Source organism: Coregonus lavaretus, assembly GCF_964263955.1.
Source record: "Coregonus lavaretus genome assembly, contig: SUPER_35_unloc_2, whole genome shotgun sequence".
NCBI classification, from domain to species: Eukaryota; Metazoa; Chordata; class Actinopteri; order Salmoniformes; family Salmonidae; genus Coregonus; species Coregonus lavaretus.
The window spans coordinates 4,194,512-4,219,731 of NW_028167180.1; the positions used below are offsets into that span (position 1 = coordinate 4,194,512).

Consider the following 25,220-nt stretch of genomic DNA (forward strand, 5'->3'; position numbering starts at 1 on the left):
TTACATGAATCATACATGAATCTCAGACACACCATGCCTAAGGCTGTCTCTCTGATATCTGGAGGTCATTGCCACCTGTCCTACTGTAGTCAATGATTAGTCCCAGTTAGTTTAGTAACAAAATCATAGACACTGTTTTCATAACTGATGGTGGTTTATGACCCAACCCTTCATTCTGGTGATGTCACCACAAAGAGGTTAAACAGATATGAGTTAAAATGGAAACAGTAACATTCACACTCTATCCATAAGTGGCAGAGAAGTGTCTTGTCCTTCTAGATTCCATGTTAATATTAAATAAAGTATAAAACAGAGAGGTGTCTTGTCCTTCTAGATTCCATGTTAATATTAGATCAAGTATAAAACAGAGAGGTGTCTTGTCCTTCTAGATTCCATGTTAATATTAAATAAAGTATAAAACAGAGGTGTCTTGTCCTTCTAAAATCTATGTTAATATTAGATCAAGTATGAAGCAGAGAGGTGTCTTGTCCTTCTAGATATCATGTTAGATAAAACAGAGTACAGAACAATAATGTACTAGACAGGAAATGTCTTTAATCTAGGTTAAATGATTTATTAAAATAGCAGGACATAGACATTGTTTATGTTCAGTATGATAAAAGCAAAAGAAGCAAACATACAGTATATCTGAAACATATAGTCATTTCAAATGTATTTAGTATTGTAAAACAACAGTAATTGATTGACAGCGGCTATTGAATGATATACCCCTATTATACAACTCATTGTTCGACATATTCATAAATGATTGTGTCAGCTTGTGTAGCGGACATGTGTCGGTCATGATTGGTTGCTGATGGTCACGTGATGAGGTAGCCCCGCCTGCAACTTCAAAATCAGTGTCTCGGCCCAAAAGGGAATTTCCTAACTAAGAGGTTGTTTTCTCCCCTTGGAGACTCAGGTTCAGATCAGTGTGTGTGTGTGTGTGTGTGTGTGTGTGTGTGCGCACGTCTGAATGTGTGTTTGTCTCCTACCTGTAGTTCAGAGTACCATTCTACCAAATCACACCAGTCTTCAGACCATCATTAACATAAAGTAGATTAATCAGCAGTGCAGATAAATTACATAATTTACATTTTAGTCATTTAGCAGACGCTCTTATCCAGAGCGATTTACAGGAGCAATTAGGGTTAAGTGCCTTGCTTAAGGGCACATCGATAGATTTTTCACCTAGTCGGCTCGGGGATTAGAACCAGCGACCTTTCGGTTACTGGCACAACGCTCTTACCCACTAAGCTACCTGCCGCCCCAAAAAAATTACTCTTTCTCACAGATCCATTGTTGTGAAAATGAACACTTATAATCCCTCCATACTCTTTGGCCTGGTGACATGTAATAGATTTCCACACAGTTCTCCACTCCACCACCACCAGGCTCTCCACTCCTCCAATAGCTGCAGTAGAAACAACAGAGTTAGACTAGCCACTCTCTCAGAACCTAGAGTATGAACAACACAGAGAATCAGTCCTACTCCTTACACTGTGGTCAGTGTTATCAGAGCAGTAGTCTCTTACCTTGGGGTGGTCAGTGTTATTAGAGCAGTAGTCTCTTACCTTGGGGTGGTCAGTGTTATTAGAGCAGTAGTCTCTTACCTTGGGGTGGTCAGTGTTATTATAGAGCAGTAGTCTCTTACCTTGGGGTGGTCAGTGTTATTAGAGCAGTAGTCTCTTACCTTGGGGTGGTCAGTGTTATTATAGCAGTAGTCTCTTACCTTGGAGTGGTCAGTGTTATCAGAGCAGTAGTCTCTTACCTTGGGGTGGTCAGTGTTATTAGAGCAGTAGTCTCTTACCTTGGGGTGGTCAGTGTTATTAGAGCAGTAGTCTCTTACCTTGGGGTGGTCAGTGTTATTAGAGCAGTAGTCTCTTACCTTGGGGTGGTCAGTGTTATTATAGCAGTAGTCTCTTACCTTGGGTTGGTCAGTGTTATTATAGAGCAGTAGTCTCTTACCTTGGGGTGGTCAGTGTTATTATAGAGCAGTAGTCTCTTACCTTGGGGTGGTCAGTGTTATTATAGAGCAGTAGTCTCTTACCTTGGGGTGGTCAGTGTTATTATAGAGCAGTAGTCGCTTACCTTGGGGTGGTCATTGTTATTAGAGCAGTAGTCTCTTACCTTGGGGTGGTCAGTGTTATTAGAGCAGTAGTCTCTTACCTTGGGGTGGTCAGTGTTATTAGAGCAGTAGTCTCTTACCTTGGGGTGGTCAGTGTTATTAGAGCAGTAGTCTCTTACCTTGGGGTGGTCAGTGTTATTATAGAGCAGTAGTCTCTTACCTTGGGGTGGTCAGTGTTATTATAGAGCAGTAGTCTCTTACCTTGGGGTGGTCAGTGTTATTATAGAGCAGTAGTCTCTTACCTTGGGGTGGTCAGTGGGGTGCCGTCCACCCATTTCCAGGTCCCCTCAGTAACAGAGTGAGTCAGACCAATCCAGACATAACTGACTGATTCAAACCCATTGATGAATGCCTGTTGTGGTGGCACAGAAAACACATTGTTAATAATACATGATGGACAAATAAATACAGTAGTTCTCTCTGTCTCTCACCTGTTCCTCTTCACTGTTAATGATCACCAGGTCTGCTCCTCTCTCCAAACAGTCCTGTCTACTCTCAGTCCAGGATTTCCTCTCAGTAGACAGATAGTAACAGCTGCTGCCAAACCTTCTCCATCCTTCAGGACAGGACCCTAGAAGTTTGAAATTTTTACTATCTTTGACACTCGAATGTTACAAAAAAGAATGTATGAAAAATAAAAAAAGAACATGACATAGAAAAGTAAAACTATTTAAATAAAATATTCTAATAAACTCTTCCAATGAGCTGATTGAGATGTCACCTTGCAGCTTTAGGTAATAATTCAAATGTTCTGGGGATTTCACAGAGCAATTGTTTCTGTGAATTGCCTGTTTGCCTATAGCTTTTACACTGAACAAAAATATAAACGCAACATGCAACAATTTCAAAGATTCTACTTAGTTACAGTTTATAAGGCAATCAGTCAATATTGCCCCACTACACATCAATGGCTATGCAAAGTTGCTGGATATTGGCGGTAACTGGAACACGCCGTTGCACACGTCGATCCAGAGCATCCCAAACATGCTCAATGGGAGACATGTCTGGTGAGTATTCAGGCCTTGGAAGAACGGGGACATTTTCAGATTCCAGGAATTGTGTACAGATCCTTGCTACATGCAGATGAGCTTGCCTGAGACGATTTCTGACAGTTTGCGCAGAAATTATTTGGTTGTGCAAACCCACAGTTTCATCAGCTGTCTGGGTGGCAGGTGAAGAAGCCAGATGTTGAGGTCCTGAGCTGGCGTGGTTACACGTGGTCTGTGGTTGTGAGGCCGTTTGGACGTACTGCCAAATTCACTAAAACGACATTGGTAGAGAAATGAACATTCAATTATCTGGCAACAGCTCTGGTTGACATTCTTGCAGTCACCATGCCAACTGCATGCTCCCTCAAAACATGTGAAGAGTCGTCGTTGTCGGGTGAGGTTGTCTCTCTCTCTGGCGGGCGGTAAGCTTAGCTTATATGGCTTATACATAGTTTGGGCTTTGTCGAGTAAAGCTTAAACTATGTATTTAGATTGTAGTTAGGTATTGTAGGTAGTTATCGTGGGTTGTTGTATGTAATTATTGTAGGTTAGTATTGTATTCGGCTGAGCCCGGTGAAGCACGAATCTAGCTAACCCACTACCTGGACTAGCTAGCGGGTAGCTACTGGTAACTATTAGCAACTGTGGATAGTTGTTTCACGCCTGAGAGTACCTGTAATTACGCCAGCTAGCTGCCTACAATAATTACATACAATAATGCCTACCATTCAGCTGTTTTTCTAACCTCATTGTCTGAAGCGTTAGTGGCTACTGTGCTTGAAATTTAGCTAGCTTGTTGCTACCTGGATAGCTACTAAACAATAGCTGGAACGACCTAGCGAACAGACGCGAACTGGCTGAGTCAATTCAGTGGCTAGCTTTGCACTTGGCTAGCTAACAGTAGCTGCTAGGGGTAAGTTATAACCTACATTTGTGTTTTGTTTTTACATACTGGTAGACAGAGTCGTTCAAGGGAATTCAGGACATGGGTGACTAGTTAACGTTAGCTTGGCTCTCTCTGTGTGTTCGTGCCGTGGGAGGAGGGGTTTCTTCGGTCTGAAAGTAATGGCTAGCTAGTATGCTAACTATTCTAGCTAACTAACTGGCTGAATAAGTTGACAACGGACTCGCTCAAGCTGTCGGGACTAACTCACAACGTTAGACACGGACACGAATGATCTGCTTGGCGTGTTGACACACTGATGGTTTGTTGTGGCCGAGTATTGGTGCTAAACCGTGTTGTTGGAGTCTGGCATGCTAGTTGGCTGTGGCGTCATATGACTAGGTGCCCTGGACGATTTTCACAGAAGAATACTGTACCAAGTTAGCTAGCTGAATAAACTAAGTTAGTCTATTCCTAGAAAACATTGAACCGCTGTAGTTTACAACAATTATAGTTTGAGGTGGAAGTTGGGAGAGTTATATTTGGGTGTTCCAGTGAAACGTAAGTGAGGGAGGCCCCGCTCTCTCCTTTCCCAGATGTTTAGTTCATTTCATTCCGATCTCCTTTGCATTATTGTAGAAATTTTCTGTAGCCTGTCAACTATGTGTCTGTCTATCCCTGTTCTCTCCTCTCCGCACAGGCTATACAAAACGCCTCACACCACGTGGCTGCTGCCTCTCTAACCTGGTGGTCCCTGCACGCACCACCCACGTGGAGTTCCAGGTCTCAGGCAGCCTCTGGAACTGCCGTTCTGCTGCCAACAAGGCAGAGTTCATCTCAGCCTATGCTACCCTCCAGTCCCTTGACTTCTTGGCGCTGACGGAAACATGGATTACCACTGAAAACACTGCTACTCCTACTGCTCTCTCCTCGTCTGACCATGTGTTCTCGCATACCCCGAGAGCATCTGGTCAGCGGGGTGGTGGCACAGGAATCCTCATCTCCCAAGTGGACATTCTCTTTTTCCCCTGACCCATCTGTCTATCTCCTCATTTGAATTCCATGCTGTCACAGTCACTAGCCCATTCAAGCTTAACATCCTTGTCATTTATCGCCCTCCAGGTTCCCTTGGAGAGTTCATCAATGAGCTTGACGCCTTGATAAGTTCCTTTCCAGGGGATGGCTCACCCCTCACAGTTCTGGGTGACTTCAACCTCCCTACATCTACCTTTGACTCATTTCTCTCTGCCTCCTTCTTTCCAGTCCTCTCCTCTTTTGACCTCACCCTCTCACCGTTCCCCCCCTACTCACAAGGCAGGCAATACGCTTGACCTCATCTTTACTAGATGCTGTTCTTCTACTAATCTCACTGCAACTCCCCTCCATGTCTCTGACCACTACTTTGTATCCTTTTCTCTCTCGCTCTCCTCCAACACTACTCACTCTGCCCCTACTCAGATGGTAATGCGCCGTCGCAACCTTCGCTCTCTCTCTCCCACTACTCTCTCCTCTTCCATCCTATCATCTCTTCCCTCTGCTCAATCCTTCTCCCTCCAATCTCCTGATTCTGCCTCCTCAACCCTCCTCTCCTCCCTTTCTGCATCCTTTGACACTCTATGTCCCCTATCCTCCCGGCCGGCTCGGTCCTCCCCTCCTGCTCCGTGGCTTGATGACTCATTGCAAGCTCACAGAACAGGGCTCCGGGCAGCCGAGCGGAAATGGAGGAAAACTAGACTCCCTGCGGACCTGGCATCTTTTCACTCCCTCCTCTCTACATTTTCTTCATCTGTTTCTGCTGCTAAAGCCACTTTCTACCACTCTAAATTCCAAGCATCTGCCTCTAACCCTAGAAAGCTCTTTGCCACCTTCTCCTACCTGCTGAATCCTACTCCCCCTCCCCCCCTCCTCCCTCTCTGTGGATGACTTCGTCAACCATTTTGAAAAGAAGCTTGACGACTTCCGATCATCGTTTGTTAAGTCAAATGATACTGCTGGTCCTGCTCACACTGCCCTACCCTATGCTTTGACATCTTTCTCCCCTCTCTCTCCAGATAAAATCTTGCGACTTGTGAAGTCCGGCCGCCCAACAACCTGCCCGCTTGACCCTATCCCCTCCTCTCTTCTCCAGACCTTCTCCCTTACCTCACCTCGCTCATCTACTCATCCTTGACCGCTGGCTATGTCCCTTCCGTCTTCAAGAGAGCGAGAGTTGCACCCCTTCTCAAAAAACCAACACTCGATCCCTCTGATGTCAACAACTACAGACCAGTATCCCTTCTTTCTTTTCTCTCCAAAACTCTTGAGCGTGCCGTCTTTAGCCAACTCTCTTGCTATCTCTCTCAGAATGACCTTCTTGATCCAAACCAGTCAGGTTTCAAGACTGGTCATTCAACTGAGACTGCTCTTCTCTGTGTCACGGAGGCTCTCCGCACTGCTAAAGCTAACTATCTCTTCTCTGCTCTTGTCCTTCTAGACCTGTCTGCTGCCTTTGATACTGTGAACCATCAGATCCTCCTCTCCACCCTCTCCGAGCTGAGCATCTCCGGCGCGGCTCACTCTTGGATTGCGTCCTACCTGACCGGTCGCTCCTACCAAGTGGCGTGGCGAGAATCTGTCTCCGCACCACGTGCTCTCACCACTGGTGCCCCCCAGGGCTCAGTTCCAGGCCCTCTCCTATTCTCGCTATACACCAAGTCACTTGGCTCTGTCATATCCTCACATGGCCTTTCCTATCATTGCTACGCAGACGATACACAACTAATCTTCTTTCCCCCTTCTGATAACCAGGTGGCGAATCGCATCTCTGCATGTCTGGCAGACATACAGTGGGGAAAAAAAGTATTTAGTCAGCCACCAATTGTGCAAGTTCTCCCACTTAAAAATATGAGAGAGGCCTGTAATTTTTATCATAGGTACACGTCAACTTTGACAGACAAAATGAGAAAAAAAAATCCAGAAAATCACATTGTAGGATTTTTTATGAATTTATTGGCATATGATGGTGGAAAATAAGTATTTGGTCAATAACAAAAGTTTCTCAATACTTTGTTATATACCCTTTGTTGGCAATGACACAGGTCAAACGTTTTCTGTAAGTCTTCACAAGGTTTTCACACATTGTTGCTGGTATTTTGGCCCATTCCTCCATGCAGATCTCCTCTAGAGCAGTGATGTTTTGGGGCTGTCGCTGGGCAACACAGACTTTCAACTCCCTCCAAAGATTTTCTATGGGGTTGAGATCTGGAGACTGGCTAGGCCACTCCAGGACCTTTAAATGCTTCTTACGAAGCCACTCCTTCGTTGCCCGGGCGGTGTGTTTGGGATCATTGTCATGCTGAAAGACCCAGCCACGTTTCATCTTCAATGCCCTTGCTGATGGAAGGAGGGTTTCACTCAAAATCTCACAATACATGGCCCCATTCACTCTTTCCTTTACACGGATCAGTCGTCCTGGTCCCTTTGCAGAAAAACAGCCCCAAAGCATGATGTTTCCAACCCCATGCTTCACAGTAGGTATGGTGTTCTTTGGATGCAACTCAGCATTCTTTGTCCTCCAAACATGACGAGTTGAGTTTTTACCAAAAAGTTATATTTTGGTTTCATCTGACCATATGACATTCTCCCAATCCTCTTCTGGATCATCCAAATGCACTTCAGACGGGCCTGGACATGTACTGGCTTAAGCAGGGGGACACGTCTCGCACTGCAGGATTTGAGTCCCTGGCGGCGTAGTGTGTTACTGATGGTAGGCTTTGTTACTTTGGTCCCAGCTCTCTGCAGGTCATTCACTAGGTCCCCCCGTGTGGTTCTGGGATTTTTGCTCACCGTTCTTGTGATCATTTTGACCCCATGGGGTGAGATCTTGCGTGGAGCCCCAGATCGAGGGAGATTATCAGTGGTCTTGTATGTCTTCCATTTCCTAATAATTGCTCCCACAGTTGATTTCTTCAAACCAAGCTGCTTACCTATTGCAGATTCAGTCTTCCCAGCCTGGTGCAGGTCTACAATTTTGTTTTTGGTGTCCTTTGACAGCTCTTTGGTCTTGGCCATTGTGGAGTTTGGAGTGTGACTGTTTGAGGTTGTGGACAGGTGTCTTTTATACTGATAACAAGTTCAAACAGGTGCCATTAATACAGGTAACGAGTGGAGGACAGAGGAGCCTCTTAAAGAAGAAGTTACAGGTCTGTGAGAGCCAGAAATCTTGCTTGTTTGTAGGTGACCAAATACTTATTTTCCACCATAATTTGCAAATAAATTCATTAAAAATCCTACAATGGGATTTTCTGGAATTTTTTTTCTCAATTTGTCTGTCATAGTTGACGTGTACCTATGATGAAAATTACAGGCCTCTCTCATCTTTTTAAGTGGGAGAACTTGCACAATTGGTGGCTGACTAAATACTTTTTTTCCCCACTGTATCAGTGTGGATGACGGATCACCACCTCAAGCTGCACCTCGGCAAGACGGAGCTGCTCTTCCTCCCGGGGAAGGACTGCCCGTTCCATGATCTCACCATCACGGTTGACAACTCCGTTGTGTCCTCCTCCCAGAGTGCGAAGAGCCTTGGCGTGACCCTGGACAACACCCTGTCGTTCTCTGCTAACATCAAGGCGGTGACCCGATCCTGTAGGTTCATGCTCTACAACATTCGGAGAGTACGACCCTGCCTTACACAGGAAGCGGCACAGGTCCTAATCCAGGCACTTGTCATCTCCAGTCTGGATTACTGCAACTCACTGTTGGCTGGGCTCCCTGCCTGTGCCATTAAACCCCTACAACTCATCCAGAATGCCGCAGCCCGTCTGGTGTTCAACCTTCCCAAGTTCTCTCACGTCACCCCGCTCCTCCGCACACTCCACTGGCTTCCAGTTGAAGCTCGCATCTGTTACAAGACCATGGTGCTTGCCTATGGAGCCGTGAGGGGAACGGCACCTCCGTACCTTCAGGCTCTGATCAGTCCCTACACCCAAATGAGGGCATTGCGTTCATCCACCTCTGGCCTGCTGGCCCCACTACCTCTGCGGAAGCACAGTTCCCGCTCAGCCCAGTCAAAACTGTTCGCTGCTCTGGCACCCCAATGGTGGAACAAGCTCCCTCACGACGCCAGGACAGCGGAGTCACTCACCACCTTCCACAGCCACTTGAAACCCCACCTCTTCAAGGAATACATGGGATAGGATAAAGTAATCCTTCTAACCCCCCTTACCCCACCCCCAAAAAAAGAAACAAATATATATATATATATACAGTGGGGGGATAAAGTATTTAGTCAGCCACCAATTGTGCAAGTTCTCCCACTTAAAAAGATGAGAGAGCCCTGTAATTTTCCATCATAGGTACAGGTCAACTATGACAGACAAAATGAGAAAAAAAAATCCAGAAAATCACGTAGGATCTTTTATGAATTTATTTGCAAATTATGGTGGAAAATAAGTATTTGGTCAATAACAAAAGTTTCTCAATACTTTGTTATATACCCTTTGTTGGCAATGACACAGGTCAAACATTTTCTGTAAGTCTTCACAAGGTTTTCACACACTGTTGCTGTTATTTTGGCCCATTCCTCCATGCAGATCTCCTCTAGAGCAGTGATGTTTTGGGGCTGTCGCTGGGCAACACGGACTTTCAACTCCCTCCAAAGATTTTCTATGGGGTTGAGATCTGGAGACTGGCTAGGCCACTCCAGGACCTTGAAATGCTTCTTACGAAGCCACTCCTTCGTTGCCCGGGCGGTGTGTTTGGGATCATTGTCATGCTGAAAGACCCAGCCACGTTTCATCTTCAATGCCCTTGCTGATGGAAGGAGGTTTTCACTCAAAATCTCACGATACATGGCCCCATTCATTCTTTCCATTACACGGATCAGTCGTCCTGGTCCCTTTGCAGAAAAACAGCCCCAAAGCATGATGTTTCCACCCCCATACTTCACAGTAGGTATGGTGTTCTTTGGATGCAACTCAGCATTCTTTGTCCTCCAAACATGACGAGTTGAGTTTTTACCAAAAGGTTATATTTTGGTTTCATCTGACCATATGACATTCTCCCAATCCTCTTCTGGATCATCCAAATGCACTCTAGCAAACTTCAGACGGGCCTGGACATGTACTGGCTTAAGCAGGGGGACACGTCTGGCACTGCAGGATTTGAGTCCCTGGCGGCGTAGTGTGTTACTGATGGTAGGCTTTGTTACTTTGGTCCCAGCTCTCTGCAGGTCATTCACTAGGTCCCCCCGTGTGGTTCTGGGATTTTTGCTCACCGTTCTTGTGACCATTTTGACCCCACGGGGTGAGATCTTGCGTGGAGCCCCAGATCGAGGGAGATTATCAGTGGTCTTGTATGTCTTCCATTTCCTAATAATTGCTCCCACAGTTGATTTCTTCAAACCAAGCTGCTTACCTATTGCAGATTCAGTCTTCCCAGCCTGGTGCAGGTCTACAATTTTGTTTCTGGTGTCCTTTGACAGCTCTTTGGTCTTGGCCATAGTGGATTTTGGAGTTTGACTGTTTGAGGTTGTGGACAGGTGTCTTTTATAATGATAACAATTTCAAACAGGTGCCATTAATACAGGTAACGAGTGGAGGACAGAGAATCCTCTTAAAGAAGAAGTTACAGGTCTGTGAGAGCCAGAAATCTTGCTTGTTTGTAGGTGACCAAATACTTATTTTCCACCATAATTTGCAAATAAATTCATAAAAAATCCTACAATGTGATTTTCTGGAATTTTTTTCTCAATTTGTCTGTCATAGTTGACGTGTACCTATGATGAAAATTACAGGCCTCTCTCATCTTTTTAAGTGGGAGAACTTGCACAATTGGTGGCTGACTAAATAATTTTTTCCCCCACTGTATATATTGTAAAGTGGTTATCCCACTGGCTATAAGGTGAATGCAGCAATTTGTAAGTCGCTCTGGATAAGAGCGTCTGCTAAATTACGTAAATGTAATGTGACATTTATGGCATTGTGTAGTGGACAAAACTGCACATTATAGAGTGGCCTTTTATTGTCCCCAACACAAGGTGCACCTGTGTAATTATCATGCTGTTTAATCAGTATCTTGATATGCCACACCTGTCAGGTGGATGGGTTATCTTGACAAAAGAGAAATGCTCACTAATAGGGATGTAAACAAATTTGTACATACAGAACATTTCTGGGATCTTTTATTTCAGCTCATGAAACATGGGACCAACACTTTACATGTTGCGTTTATATATTTTTTTCTTCAGTGTACGTGTGACATTTTCACATTAAATGTAACTTTTGCAACTACTATTTAAATCACACATTCAATAAGTGAGTAGCTTTGCACGAGCCTTGGCTTGAGAGAGTCCGGAACAGCTCATAGGATCTAGGCTCCTGCTCCTGTTTCTGTAGCGTGAGGCAGCTTGTTGTACAAGTAAAAACTTCCAATATATCTGACCTCTAATCTCTTCTAGAATTACTTATCATAAAACGAGGTCAATTAGTTACATTACACTTCAGATGCCCCCCAAAATATTATTTAGTTTATGTTAATTGTCATAGTTTTTCTTAAGACATATACAGTGCTGCTTGAAAGTATGTGAACCCTACGGGGCTGGCCATTATTTTGCTAAAAATAAACATAAATCCTTATCTAAAGCCCAAATCAGAAATAAAGACATTTTTTTTTTTTACAAAAGTGGTTTATTTACAGTAAGGGAAAAAAGTATTTGATCCCCTGCTGATTTTGAACAGTGAGAGACAGAATAACAACAAAAAAATCCAGAAAAACGCATGTCAAAAATGTTATAAATTGATTTGCATTTTAATGGAGGGAAATAAGTATTTGACCCCCTCTCAATCAGAATGATTTCTGGCTCCCAGGTGTCTTTTATACAGGTAACGAGCTGAGATTAGGAGCACACTCTTAAAGGGAGTGCTCCTAATCTCAGCTTGTTATCTGTATAAAAGACACCTGTCCACAGAAGCGATCAATCAATCAGATTCCAAACTCTCCACCATGGCCAAGACCAAAGAGCTCTCCAAGGATGTCAGGGACAAGATTGTAGACCTACACAAGGCTGGAATGGGCTACAAAACCATCGCCAAGCAGCTTGGTGAGAAGGTGACAACAGTTGGTGCGATTATTCGCAAATGGAAGAAACACAAAAGAACTGTCAATCTCCCTTGGTCTGGGGCTCCATGCAAGATCTCACCTCGTGGAGTTGCAATGATCATGAGAACGGTGAGGAATCAGCCCAGAACTACACGGGAGGATCTTGTCAATGATCTCAAGGCAGCTGGGACCATAGTCACCAAGAAAACAATTGGTAACACACTACGCCGTGAAGGACTGAAATCCTGCAGCGCCCGCAAGGTCCCCCTGCTCAAGAAAGCACATATACAGGCCCGTCTGAAGTTTGCCAATGAACATCTGAATGATTCAGAGGAGAACTGGGTGAAAGTGTTGTGGTCAGATGAAACCAAAATGGAGCTCTTTGGCATCAACTCAACTCGCCAGAATGCTGCCTATGACCCCAAGAATACCATCCCAACCGTCAAACATGGGAGGTGGAAACATTATGCTTTGGGGGTGTTTTTCTGCTAAGGGGACAGGACAACTTCACTGCATCAAAGGGACGATGGACTGGGCCATGTACCGTCAAATCTTGGGTGAGAACCTCCTTCCCTCAGCCAGGGCATTGAAAATGGGTCGTGGATGGGTATTCCAGCATGACAATGACCCAAAACACACGGCCAAGGCAACAAAGGAGTGGCTCAAGAAGAAGCACATTAAGGTCCTGGAGTGGCCTAGCCAGTCTCCAGACCTTAATCCCATAGAATATATGTGGAGGGAGCTGAAGGTTCGAGTTGCCAAACATCAGCCTCGAAACCTTAATGACTTGGAGAAGATCTGCAAAGAGGAGTGGGACAAAATCCCTCCTGAGATGTGTGCAAACCTGGTGGCCAACTACAAGAAGCGTCTGACCTCTGTGATTGCCAACAAGGGTTTTGCCACCAAGTACTAAGTCATGTTTTGCAGAGGGATCAAATACTTATTTCCCTCATTAAAATGCAAATCAATTTATAACATTTTTGACATGCGTTTTTCTGGATTTTGTTGTTATTCTGTCTCTCACTGTTCAAATAAACCTACCATTAAACTTATAGACTGATTTACATTTACATTTACATTACATTTACGTCATTTAGCAGACGCTCTTATCCAGAGACTGATCATGTCTTTGTCAGTGGGCAAACACACAAAATCAGCAGGGGATCAAATACTTTTTTCCCGCACTGTAACAGAAACTCAGATTTGTTGTGTGCAAAAATATGTGAACCCCTTCAGTCAATAGCTTGTGGCACCTCCTTTAGCAGCGATAACTTGGACTAAACGTCTCCTATAGCCAGTAATTAGTCTCTGACATCTCATTTGAGGGATTTTTGCGCACTCCTCCTTACTCAGCATCTCGATTGGATTTACATTTTAGTCATTTAGGTCAGGACTTTGACTTGGCCAATCCAAAACACAAATCTTCTTTCTCTTGAGCCATTGTTTGGTAGATTTGCTTTCATGCTTTGGGTCGTTGTCTTGTTGGAAGATCCATTTTCGGCCCAGCTTTAGATCCTTGACTGATGGCCTGACCTTCTGTTCAAGAATCTCCTGGTATACCTCAGAATTCATGGTTCCCTTAATGATGTGGAGTCATCCAGGTCCAGAGGAGGAAAATCAGCCCCAGATCATGACATTCCCACCACCATGCTTGACCGTTGGGTTAAGGTTATTTTAGTGGTAGGAGGTGTTGGGTTTTCACCAAACATCGCGGGGTGTTGATTGTGACCAAAAAGGTCAATTCTGGACTTGTCGGTCCAGATAATGGACTTCCAGAAACCTTCAGGTTTGTCCAAGTGGTCCATGGCAAAGTTAAGATGGGCAGTTTGGTTCTTTGTTGACAGCAGAGGCTTCTTCCTAGCAACCCTCCCATGAATGGCATTTCGATTCAGTAATCTTAATGTTGAAGCATGCACAGTTATCTGAGAAGCAGCAAGGGAGGTATGCAAATCTCTAAGATGTTTGGGTTGGCTTTTACCTGATTTATGATTGTTCTTGTGGACCTTGGGGATAAGTCCATCCACTCCTAGGCCGAGTTGCTGTCATGTTAAATGCTCTCCATTTGTAAATGATTTGCCTCAGTGGACTGATGGAGCTCAAATCTTTTTGAGATGATTTTATAGCCTTCCCCAGACTAATGTGCTCTCACTACCCTCGTCCTGATGTCCTCTGTGATCTCCTTTCCTCTCGGCATGGAGTGCTTTGCATTCACCTGGATGAGTAACACCAAACTGACCAGGTTTCTATTTATCAGAAACCCGCCCAAACTCTTTCCTAATGATCTCTCCTTTGATTGGTTCATTTGGTTGCTAATTATTTACCCACCTTATTCTACTTACCTACTTGATTTAATCAATGCAACTTGGGGTTCACTTATTTTTGCACCTGCACTAATTCCTTTTAAATTGTGTTTTTCTACTACAGGCATGATTTCCTCTACACCAACATATGGTATTGGGAAATATAAACCTGTTATGTCAGATAAAAAAAGACTGGTTCTGATTAAATGAATATTTCATAGTAAAAACAGAAAAATCTGTAATTGCACAAGGGGTTCACATACTTTCAAGCAGCACTGTATGTCTTGTTTCTGTGTAGTTGTGCATATACCTTCGCACTTTCTCCACATTTTGTTACGTTACAGCCTTATTCTAAAATGTGTTAAATTGTTTTTTTTTACCTCATCAATCTACACACAATACCCCATAAATGACAAAAGGGAAGATTTTTTTTTTTTTTTTTTGACATTTTTGCTAATTTATTTAAAATAAAAAACAGAAATATCACATTTACATAAGTATTCACACCCTTTACTCAGTATTTTGTTGAAGCACCTTTGGCAGCGATTACAGCCTTGAGTCTTCTTGGGTATGATGCTACAAGCTTGGCACACCTGTATTTGGGTAGTTTCTCCCATTCTTCTCTGCAGATCCTCTCAAGCTCTGTCAAGTTGGATGGGGAGCGTCGCTGCACATCTATTTTCAGGTCTCTCCAGATCGGGTTCAAGTCCGGGCTCTGGCTGGGCCACTCAAGGACATTCAGAGACTTGTCCCGAAGCCACTCCTGCATTGTCTTGGCTGTGTGCTTAGGGTGGTTGTCCTGTTGGAAGGTGAACCTCGCCCCAGTCTGAGGTTGTGAGCACTCTGGAGCAGGTTTTCATCAAGGATATAAGCACTTTACTCCGTTCATCTTTGCCTTGATCCTGACTAGTCTCCCAGTCCATGCCGCTGAAAAACAACCCCACAGCATGATGCTGCCACCACCATGCTTCACCGTAGGGATGGTGCCAGGTTTCCTCCAGATGTGACACTTGGCATTCAGGCCAAAGAGCTCAATCTTGGTTTCATCAGACCAGGTAATCTTGTCTTCATGTGCCTTTTACTGAGGAATGGCTTCCGTCTACTATAAAGGCCTGATTGGTGGAGTGCCTCACAGATGGTTGTCCTTCTGGAAGGTTCTCCCATCTCCACAGAGGACCTATAGAGCTCTGTCAGAGTGACCATCAGGTTCTTGGTCACTTCCCTGACCAAGGCCCTTCTCTCCCGATTGCTCAGTTTGGCCGGGTGGCCAGATCTAGGAAGAGTCTTGGTGGTTCCAAACATCTTCCATTTAAGAATGATGGAGGCCACTGTGTTCTTGGGGACATTCAATGCTGCAGACATTTTTTGATACCCTTCCCCAGATCTGTGCATCGACACAATCCTGTCTCGGAGCTCTGCAGACAATTTCTTCGACCTCATGGCTTGGTTTTTGATCTGACATGTACTGTCAACTGTGGGACCTTATATAGACAGGTGTGTGCCTTTCCAAATCATGTCCAATGAGTATAATTTACCACAGGTGGACTCCAACCAAGTTGTGAAAACATTTCAAGGATACATTTCGAGTCTCATAGCAAAGGGGCTGAATTCTTATGTAAATATGGTATTTCTGTTTTTTTATTTTTAATAAATTGGCAAAACAATTCTAAAAACCTGTTTTCGCTTTGTCAAGGGGTATTGTGTGTAGATTGCTGAGGATTTTTTCTTTATTTAATCCATTTTAGAATAAGGCTGTAACGTAACAAAATGTGGAAAAAGGGGTCTGAATACTTTCCGAAGGCAATGTACAGTTGAAGTCGGAACTTTACATACACTTAGGTTGGAGTCATTAAAACTCGTTCTTCAACCACTCCACACATTTCTTGTTAAATAACTATAGTTTTGGCAAGTCGGTTAGGACATCTACTTTGTGCATGATACAAGTAATTTTTTCAACAATTGTTTATAGACAGATTATTTCACTTACAATTCACAGTATCACAATTCCAGTGGGTCAGAAGTTTACATACACTAAGTTGACTGTGCCTTTAAACAGCTTGGAAAATTCCAGAAAATGATGTCATGGCTTTAGAAGCTTCTGATAGGCTAATTGACATCATTTGAGTCAATTGGAGGTGTACCTGTGGATGTATTGCAAGGCCTACCTTCAAACTCAGTGCCTCTTTGCTTGACATCATGGGAAAATCAAAAGAAACCAGCCAAGACCTCAGAATTTTTTTTGTAGACCTCCACAAGTCTGGTTCATCCTTGGGAGCAATTTCCAAATGCCTGAAGGTACCATGTTCATCTGTACAAACAATAGTACGCAAGTATAAATACCATGGGACCACGCAGCCGTCATACCGCTCAGGAAGGAGACGCGTTCTGTCTCCTAGAGATTAACGTACTTTGATGCGAAAAGTGCAAATCAATCCCAGAACAACAGCAAAGGACCTTGTGAAGATGCTGGAGGAAACAGGTACAAAAGTATATATATCCACAGTAAAACGAGTCCTATATCGACATAACCTGAAAGGCCGCTCAGCAAGGAAGAAGCCACTGCTCGAAAACCGCCATAAAAAAGCCAGACAACGGTTTGCAACTGCACATGGGGACAAAGATCGTACTTTTTGGAGAAATGTCCTCTGGTCTGATGAAACAAAAATAGAACTGTTTGGCCATAATGACCATCGTTATTTTTGCAGGAAAAGGGGGTCGCTTGCAAGTCGAAGAACACCATCCTAACCGTGAAGCACAGGAGTGGCAGCATCATACTGTGGCGGTGCTTTGCTGCAGGAGGGACTGGTGCACATCACAAAATAGATGGCATCATGAGGAAGGAACATTATGTGGATATAGCAGCATCTCAAGACATCAGTCAGGAAGTTAAAGCTTGGTCGCAAATGGGTCTTCCAAATGGACAATAACCCCAAGCATACTTCCAAAGTTGTGGCAAAATGGCTTAAGGACAACAAAGTCAAGGTATTGGAGTGACCATCACAAAACCCTGACCTCAATCCTATAGAAAATCTGTGGGCAGAACTGAAAAAGCGTGTGCGAGCAAGGAGGCCTACAAACCTGACTCAGTTACACCAGCTCTGTCAGGAGGAATGGGCAAAAATTCAGCCAACTTATTGTGGGAAGCTTGTGAAAGGCTACCCGAAACGTTTGACCCAAGTTATACAATTTAAAGGCAATGCTACCAAATACTAATTGAGTGTATGTAAACTTCTGACCCACTGGGAATGTGATGAAAGAAATAAAAGCTGAAATAAATCACTCTACTATTATTATTTCTTAAAATAAAATGGTGATCCTAACTGACCTAAGACAGGGAATTTTTACTAGGATTAAATGTCAGGAATCGTGAAAAACTGAGTTTAAATGTATTTGTCTAAGGTGTATGTAAACTTCCGACTTCAACTGTATGTGTTTATTTCTCTGTATTTAAAACAGGGCTGTCCTTACCTTTGATCTTCCAATTCAGCCTTTCTATCTCCTTCTGTAGCTGGTCACGCTCCATAGTTCTAGTGTTCAGACTATTCTGTAGCTGGTCTCTCTCTGTGGTCCTGGTATTTAGACTATTCTGTAGCTGGTCTCTCTCGGTGGTCCTGGTATTTAGACTATTCTGTAGCTGGTCTCTCTCTGTGGTCCTGGTATTTAGAATATTATGTAGCTGGTCTCTCTCTGTGGTCCTGGTATTTAGACTATTCTGTAGCTGGTCTCTCTCGGTGGTCCTGGTATTTAGAATATTCTGTAGCTGGTCTCGCTCTACAGTGGCATCTGTAAAAGGGAAAAGTCAATCAAAATGTGTAACTGTCACAACATTGACTACAAATGTTTTAGTAAAAAAAATATATAAAAAACTTACAGGAATCCCACAGGCCTATGATCACAGCCAGTAGAACACACACTGCAGCAACTCTGGAGGGTCTCTTCCACCACTGAAAATATACTGAATCACAAATTATTGAAGTAATGTGTTTGTAATGTTACTTTGGTAATGTGTTAATGTGTTTTACTTGTATCATCAGTGCTTTATTTGAGCTGGATCCTGCGGGAACAGGATCCGACACCTCTCCATTTTGGACTGATGCGTTACAGAACCTATTTGGCCGGATCCGCTACCTTTCGTAGCATGAAAAAATGATTGTTAATGTTTGCAATGTAAAAATTATGATTAAAGCGCTCAAAGTATCCTCGTTAATTCTCCTGCCCCCTAAAAGAAAATGCAATGTGAAAACGTAGATTTATCAGCCCGCGCCTGATATTCTGAGAATACTCAACTCTTAACTACTGTATTACACATGATGTTATTTCTAAATGGTTCACCTGATATGGATGAAAATACCATCAAATTAAAACTGACGGTCTGCACTTTAACCTCAGTCATGATTTCAAATCCAAACTTTTGGAGTATAGAGCCATAAGAAGAAATGCTGCACTGTCGAGGACACTAGGTAGGGGTAAGATAGAGGCAGATAGCCTCAATATTAACGGAGGACACTGTAGATAGGGGTAAGGTAGAGGAAGGTAGCCTCAATATTAACGGAGGACACTGTAGGTAGGGGTAAGGTAGAGGAAGGTAGCCTCAATATTAACGGAGGACACTGTAGGTATGGGTAAGGTAGAGGAAGGTAGCCTCAATATTAACGGAGGACACTGTAGATAGGGGTAAGGTAGAGGCAGGTAGACTCAATATTAACGGAGGAAACTGTAGATAGGGGTAAGGTAGAGGCAGGTAGTCTCAATATTAACGGAGGACACTGTAGGTAGGGGTAAGGTAGAGGAAGGTAGCCTCAATATTAACGGAGGACACTGTAGGTAGGGGTAAGGTAGAGGAAGGTAGCCTCAATATTAACGGAGGACACTGTAGGTATGGGTAAGGTAGAGGAAGGTAGCCTCAATATTAACGGAGGACACTGTAGATAGGGCTAAGGTAGAGGCAGGTAGACTCAATATTAACGGAGGAAACTGTAGATAGGGGTAAGGTAGAGGCAGGTAGCCTTGAGGTTACAGTGTTGGGCCTGTAACCGAAAGGTTGCTGGTTCGAATGCCGGAGCAGACAAGGTGAAAAATATGTTGCTGTGCCCTTGAGCAAGGCATTTAATCCTAATTTCTCCAGGGGCGCTGTGCATTGGAGCCATTGTGATCGTTGTCAAGAAGTCACACCCATTCGCGTTCAGAGTGAGAAAGTAAAGGCTATAGAGAAATAATTACGCTCAAATGATGAGGATTTCTATCATCTTTAACAGGAGGAAAAGTAGAATATTAGTCAAAGTAGAAAATATACTGTACCTTTACATCCCATGCTGACAAATCCATTATGATTAGTTCAGTCATTTTGATAACTAGATAAAACTAAATAAACTTTGACACCAGACATAATACTTTAGTAGGGTACTTCCTTACCTGTGGTGAGGGTTGTTGACACCAGCTGACTTTGCTTTCCATTTTCCAACACAGTGCAGACAGTGACAGAGTATTCAGTACCAGGTTTCAGGTCAGAGAGAGTGATGCTGTGTGAAGATGTGGTAGTGATGTGTGGTTCTGTCCCTGGACAGTGGTAGGAGATCTGGTAATGATGTTCGGTTTGGTCCAGTCCTGGTGGCTGGCTCCAGCTAACAGCAGCTGATGTGGTGTCCACTGAGTCAACAGTCAGCTGGTCAGGAGCAGGAAGTACTAAGTGAAAACACATTATTGTCAGTGTTACAGTTTAACTCCAGAAATAAACTGCACTAAGAAAAGTAAAATAGTAGTCAAAGTAGAAAAGCCAGCCTTGCAATTATTTTAGGTTTGGGAAGAAATAAGCTAAAAACAGAAGTCACACAACAAAAGATGAATTCGTAAAATAACAAAAATAAAGGGATTCTGCTGTATTCATTTAGCAATGGTGCTGTGCTGCTAAATTGTTGCCGCCACTCCAAAAAATATATAAATAGAAATTAAAATGTGATTAAAAATCCTCTCCACAATAACAAGTGTTTCACACTGTAGTACTGATCAAGTTAAAGCAAGCAGAGGCAGAGCAACTACTTGATATATTGACTCTCACTAATGGGAAGCATTAATGATTTCAGCACCAAACTGCACCATGAGATCCAGGGAATTCACCATCATATATTTCTCATCAGGGAAGATACTGTACCTTTACATCCCATGCTGACACATCCATTATGATTAGATCATAGTTATTTTGATAACTAGTTAAAGTTTAATTAACTTTGACACTAGATATAATACTTTAGTTGGGTACTTCGTTACCTTTGGTGAGGGTTGTTGACACCAGTTGACTTTTCTTTCCATTTTCCAGCACAGTGCAGACAGTGACAGAGTACTGAGTCCCACATTGCAGGTCAGAGAGAGTGATGCTGTGTGAAGATGTGGTAGTGATGTGGGGTTCTGTCCCTGGACAGCGGTAGGAGATCTGGTAATGATGTTGGGTTTGGTCCAATCCTGGTGGCTGGCTCCAGCTAACAGCAGCTGATGTGGTGTCCACTGAGTCAACATTCAGCTGCTCTGGAGCAGGAAGTACTAAGGGGAAATAAATACATTATTGTCAGGGCTACAGTTTAACTCCAGATATACACTGAGTTTACAAAACATTAAGGATATCTGCACTTTCCATGAAAGACTGACCAGGTGAATCCAGTTGAAAGCTATGCTCCCTTATTGATGTCACTTGTTAAATCCTCTTCAATCAGTGTAGATGAAGGGGAGGAGACAGGTTAAAGAAAGATTTTTAAGCCTTGAGACAATTGAGACATGGATTTTATACATGTGCCATTCAGAGGGTGAATGGACAAGACAAAATATTTAAGTGCCTTTGAACGGAGTATGGTGTGTGCCAGGAGCATAAGTTTGGGTCAAGAACTGCGACGGTGCTGTTTTTTTCACACTCAACAGTTTCACGTATGTATCAAGAATGGTCCACCACCCAAAGGACATCCAGCCAACTTGACACAACTGTGGGAAGCATTGGAGTCAACATTGGCCAGCATCCCTGTGGAATTCAAAAATTGACTATGCAAATGAGCAAAAGCTGTGTGCATTAAGGAAATAGAAGCATGTCTCTAAAAATCGCCTGTTGTGTCCAGTGATTCATGCAAATAAACACCTGGGCTATGATGTGTGCCTTTGAAACATCAACAATTTTAAGAAGTCTAAATGATTTAATATACACCACCACAATAAATCAATGATTTATTTTAGGCAGGACTAAAGAAACATGATATGAAGAAAATGTATTTCGGAAGAACAGAAGAGTTGGCCTACTGTATATTATCTGGCTATGCACCATGCCATAGGTTGTAGGCTTGTTCATTTAGCAGACAAGATATGCTCAAGTCCCGTGCAATTATGTTATAGTAAGAAGAATATAATTGAATTTATGTGAATAAAATAGAAAGGATATTTCTCCCAATCCAGAGCCCATGCGCATATGAAGTGGCTATGCTGAGTGTAAAAGTGATCATTTGAAACAGATCCTATATGCTAGATTTAAAGTTATTTGGCAACTTTAGTTGTGAATTACAGAAACCTTAGAATGTCTTACAAACTAAAACATATGGGCTGCATGATGGGACTATAGGGACAGAGTGCAAGCAAAAAAAGCTTCAGGCTGCACACACTGTTCTCTCATCAAGTAATCACATTTTTACCCATCAGACTAGTCTCAATTTAATCTTGTCTTTACTATACTGAACAAAAATATAAACGTAAAATGTAAAGTGTTGGTCCATGTTTCAGGAGCTGAAATAAAAGATCCCAGAAATGTTCCATACGCACAAACAGCTTATTTCTCTCAAATTTGTTTACATCCCTGTTAGTGAGCATTTCTCCTTTGCCAAGATAATCCATCCACCTGACAGGTGTGGCATGTCAAGAAGCTGATTAAACAGCATGATCATTACACAGGTGCTGGAAACAATAAAAGGGCACTATAAAATGTGCAGTTTTGTCACAACACAATGCCACAGATGTCTCAAGTATTGAGGGATTGTGCAATTGGCATGCTGACTGCAGGACTGTCCACCGGAGATGTTGCCTGAGAATTGAATGTTCATATTTCTACCATAAGCCGTCTCCAACATTGTTTCAGAGAATTTGGCAGTACTTCCAACTGGCCTCACAACCACGCCAGCCCAGGACCTCCACATCCGGCTTCTTCACCTGCGGGATCGTCTGAGACCAGCCACCCGGTCTGTAATAAAGCCCTTTGTGGGGAAAAACTCATTCTGATTGGCTGGGCCTGGCTCCCCAGTGGGTGGGCATGTCTCCCAAGTGGGAGGGCCTAATCCATAGATTAGGGCCTAATGAATTTATTTCAATTTACAGATTTTCTTGTAAGAACTTTAACTCAGTAAAATTGTTTAAATTGTTGCATTTATATTTTTGTTGAGTATAATACGTAGCTGAGCAACCTCTGTCCAGTGAAGTCCACAAAGCATATTGCATGTACAGTAACATGACCTACAGCATGGTCAAGCAAGTTAATGTTTAACATTTTAGGACCACTAAACAACGATTGATTTAGAACCACGGAGAGTTACCGCAAGTCGCAAAGAAAACAGGAGCTGCATCCACTATTCCAGCACCATTTCAACTTCAACATCATCAAATCACCTCTGCTTAGTCGAATACAGTGACAACTAAAAGATACCAAAAAAAATGATTTTGTCCAATTAACGTAAGCTAAATATGATGTGGCTGTTGAAATGACTGTCCATGAGAATCCAAATAGGTCAGATCAGGTTTGCAATGAATAACTTCAATCAGACTCCTCAGTAGAGGGGGAAGGAAAGAACTAGGAGGGGTTAACAGCTCACGCCCTGTTGTAAATCAAAGGAGAACATTCAGGCTCTCCCTCTCAACATCCACCAAAGGAATGTCTGTTTCAACAGACCTTTTCCAGCTGAAACTTTAACACTTTCAAAAGCGAATACTGGAACAATATTTTGAATGTAGAATGTGGGGAATGGTCAGATGCGATCTATTGGACACTGAAGTCATTATGTTTTTTTTTTTGTTTGTTTGTTTTTTTTTTTCTTGGGGGATGGATCAGCTTAATATTGCAGATATATTGTATCTTCTATCAATGTAATTGTCTGCATCACTTCCAATCCCCCATGTTTTTTTTATTTTTTATATATATATTCCCCTTTATTACTTTTCAACCCCACCATCCTTTCCCTACTTGGAGTAAATTAGTGAACAACAACGCCCAGGCCTCTACTTCCGGTCTATACTTACTATCTACACCTTATGGACAGAGTTAATTTTACAATAATTATATATATATATATATATATATATATATATATATATATATATATATATATATATATTTATTTTTTTGCTCCTGAACCTCTTCTACTCTCAACCTCTCCGATCATTTTCATGATGTCCATCCGGTTTGCTTCTAAATGCCATATCTTTCTAACTGTGCTCTTTCCCAAAAGCTCCCAACATACAACCTATATACTTATTATGGACACAGTATGCTTACATTATTAGCTATCTTTGTTATTATTTGTTGTTATTTGTTATTAGTCCCATCCTTCAACTCTATTCAATACCTCCCATCTATCTCTTAACACCATCCATATAGGATTTCTATTTGCCATATATATTTCAACCGTACTGTGATGTTTTACAAAAGTTCTGAACCTTTCTATTCTCATTGCTTCTACAGATTGTGAATTAAAAATAAACATTTTTGCTAAAAGTATTATTATATTATTGATTGATTGACTATGACTTTTCAGATCACCCAGTAATGCTATCTGCAAGGTTAGTTCCAGGTAAATATTGCAATCCTTTAGCCATTCCTGGACCTGTGTCCAAAAACAAGCTACAAATGGACAGAACCAAAACAAATGATCTAATGATTCTATCTCTTCACAGCAAAATCTGCAGAGCTGGGAAGATTGTATCCCCCATATAAATAACATTCTATTGGTAGCAAGAATTTTATATAATAATTTAAATTGAAAGATTCTAATTTTTTAATCCGGTGTCGTTTTGCGTGTCAGTTCATAAACACTATGCCATGGGATCGGTACGTCAAAGATCTCTTCCCAACTATTTTGCAATCTATATGGGACGGCTGTCAATCCTTTGGTCCTTAAGTGAAACTGATATACTTTTTTATTTATCACAGTTTTCCTTAACCAATTATGTTCTTTAATGCAAGGCCGACAGACAAGTTCTTTACTTTCTCCCCCTTCAACTTTCCTCTTCCACTTTTGCGGTAAGGCTGCAATTATTTGGTTGTAATTTTGGATAGAGCAGACATTTCCATATGTTTTTGTTAGCTGCATGTGCGACATAACTCCACCAGTCCTACCGATGATATCATTTACGAAGATTATACCTTTTTTAAACATTCTGTCAGAAAATAAAGGTTTTTTGTCAATTAGTATATTTGAATTTAACCACAATATTTGTTGCATTATTTGTTCTGTCGTTTCTGGAGGATTAAATTGAAATTGCAACCAACTTTCTATGGCTTGTTTTAGAAATAGTGACATTTGGGAGATTATTTCCTTTTCAAATAACTGAAAGTGAGAGGTTGTAATCTGAATAAAGGGAAAAAGGCCTTTCTTGAACAGTGGGTGAGACAATCTTACTAATTTGCTTGAGAACCAGTTCGGATTTAAGTATAACTTTTGGATGACTGAAGATTTTAGTGATAGGTCTAATGCTTTAATATTTAATAATTTCTGTCCTCCGAATTCATATTCATTATATAAATATGCTCTTTTAATTTTGTCTGGCTTGCCGTTCCAAATAAAATTGAATATTTTTTTCTCATATAATTTAAAAAACTGTTTGCTAGG

The 25,220-nt window shown here is 42.4% G+C and overlaps 1 protein-coding gene across 3 annotated transcripts in view; it reads right to left on the reverse strand.

Moving 5' to 3' along the window:
* Positions 1 to 537: 537 nt before the first annotated feature.
* Positions 538 to 25,220, reverse strand: part of LOC311110118 (uncharacterized protein) — a 36,717-nt gene continuing 12,034 nt past the window's right edge. Inside the window, exons 5-11 of one of the 3 annotated variants that reach the window (XM_084188687.1) lie at positions 20,644 to 20,913; positions 19,792 to 20,061; positions 18,251 to 18,334; positions 17,848 to 18,162; positions 2,560 to 2,699; positions 2,371 to 2,480; positions 538 to 1,414 (exon numbers count right to left, since the gene is read on the reverse strand). In XM_084188687.1, the coding sequence (XP_084044813.1) occupies positions 1,279 to 1,414; positions 2,371 to 2,480; positions 2,560 to 2,699; positions 17,848 to 18,162; positions 18,251 to 18,334; positions 19,792 to 20,061; positions 20,644 to 20,913 (1,325 nt within the window). In that variant the 3' untranslated portion in view covers positions 538 to 1,278. Of the gene's footprint in view, positions 1,415 to 1,535; positions 2,481 to 2,559; positions 2,700 to 17,847; positions 18,163 to 18,250; positions 18,335 to 19,791; positions 20,062 to 20,643; positions 20,914 to 25,220 lie in introns of those variants that run through there. The other 2 variants (XR_014610675.1, XR_014610676.1) reach the window with 2 other exon arrangements.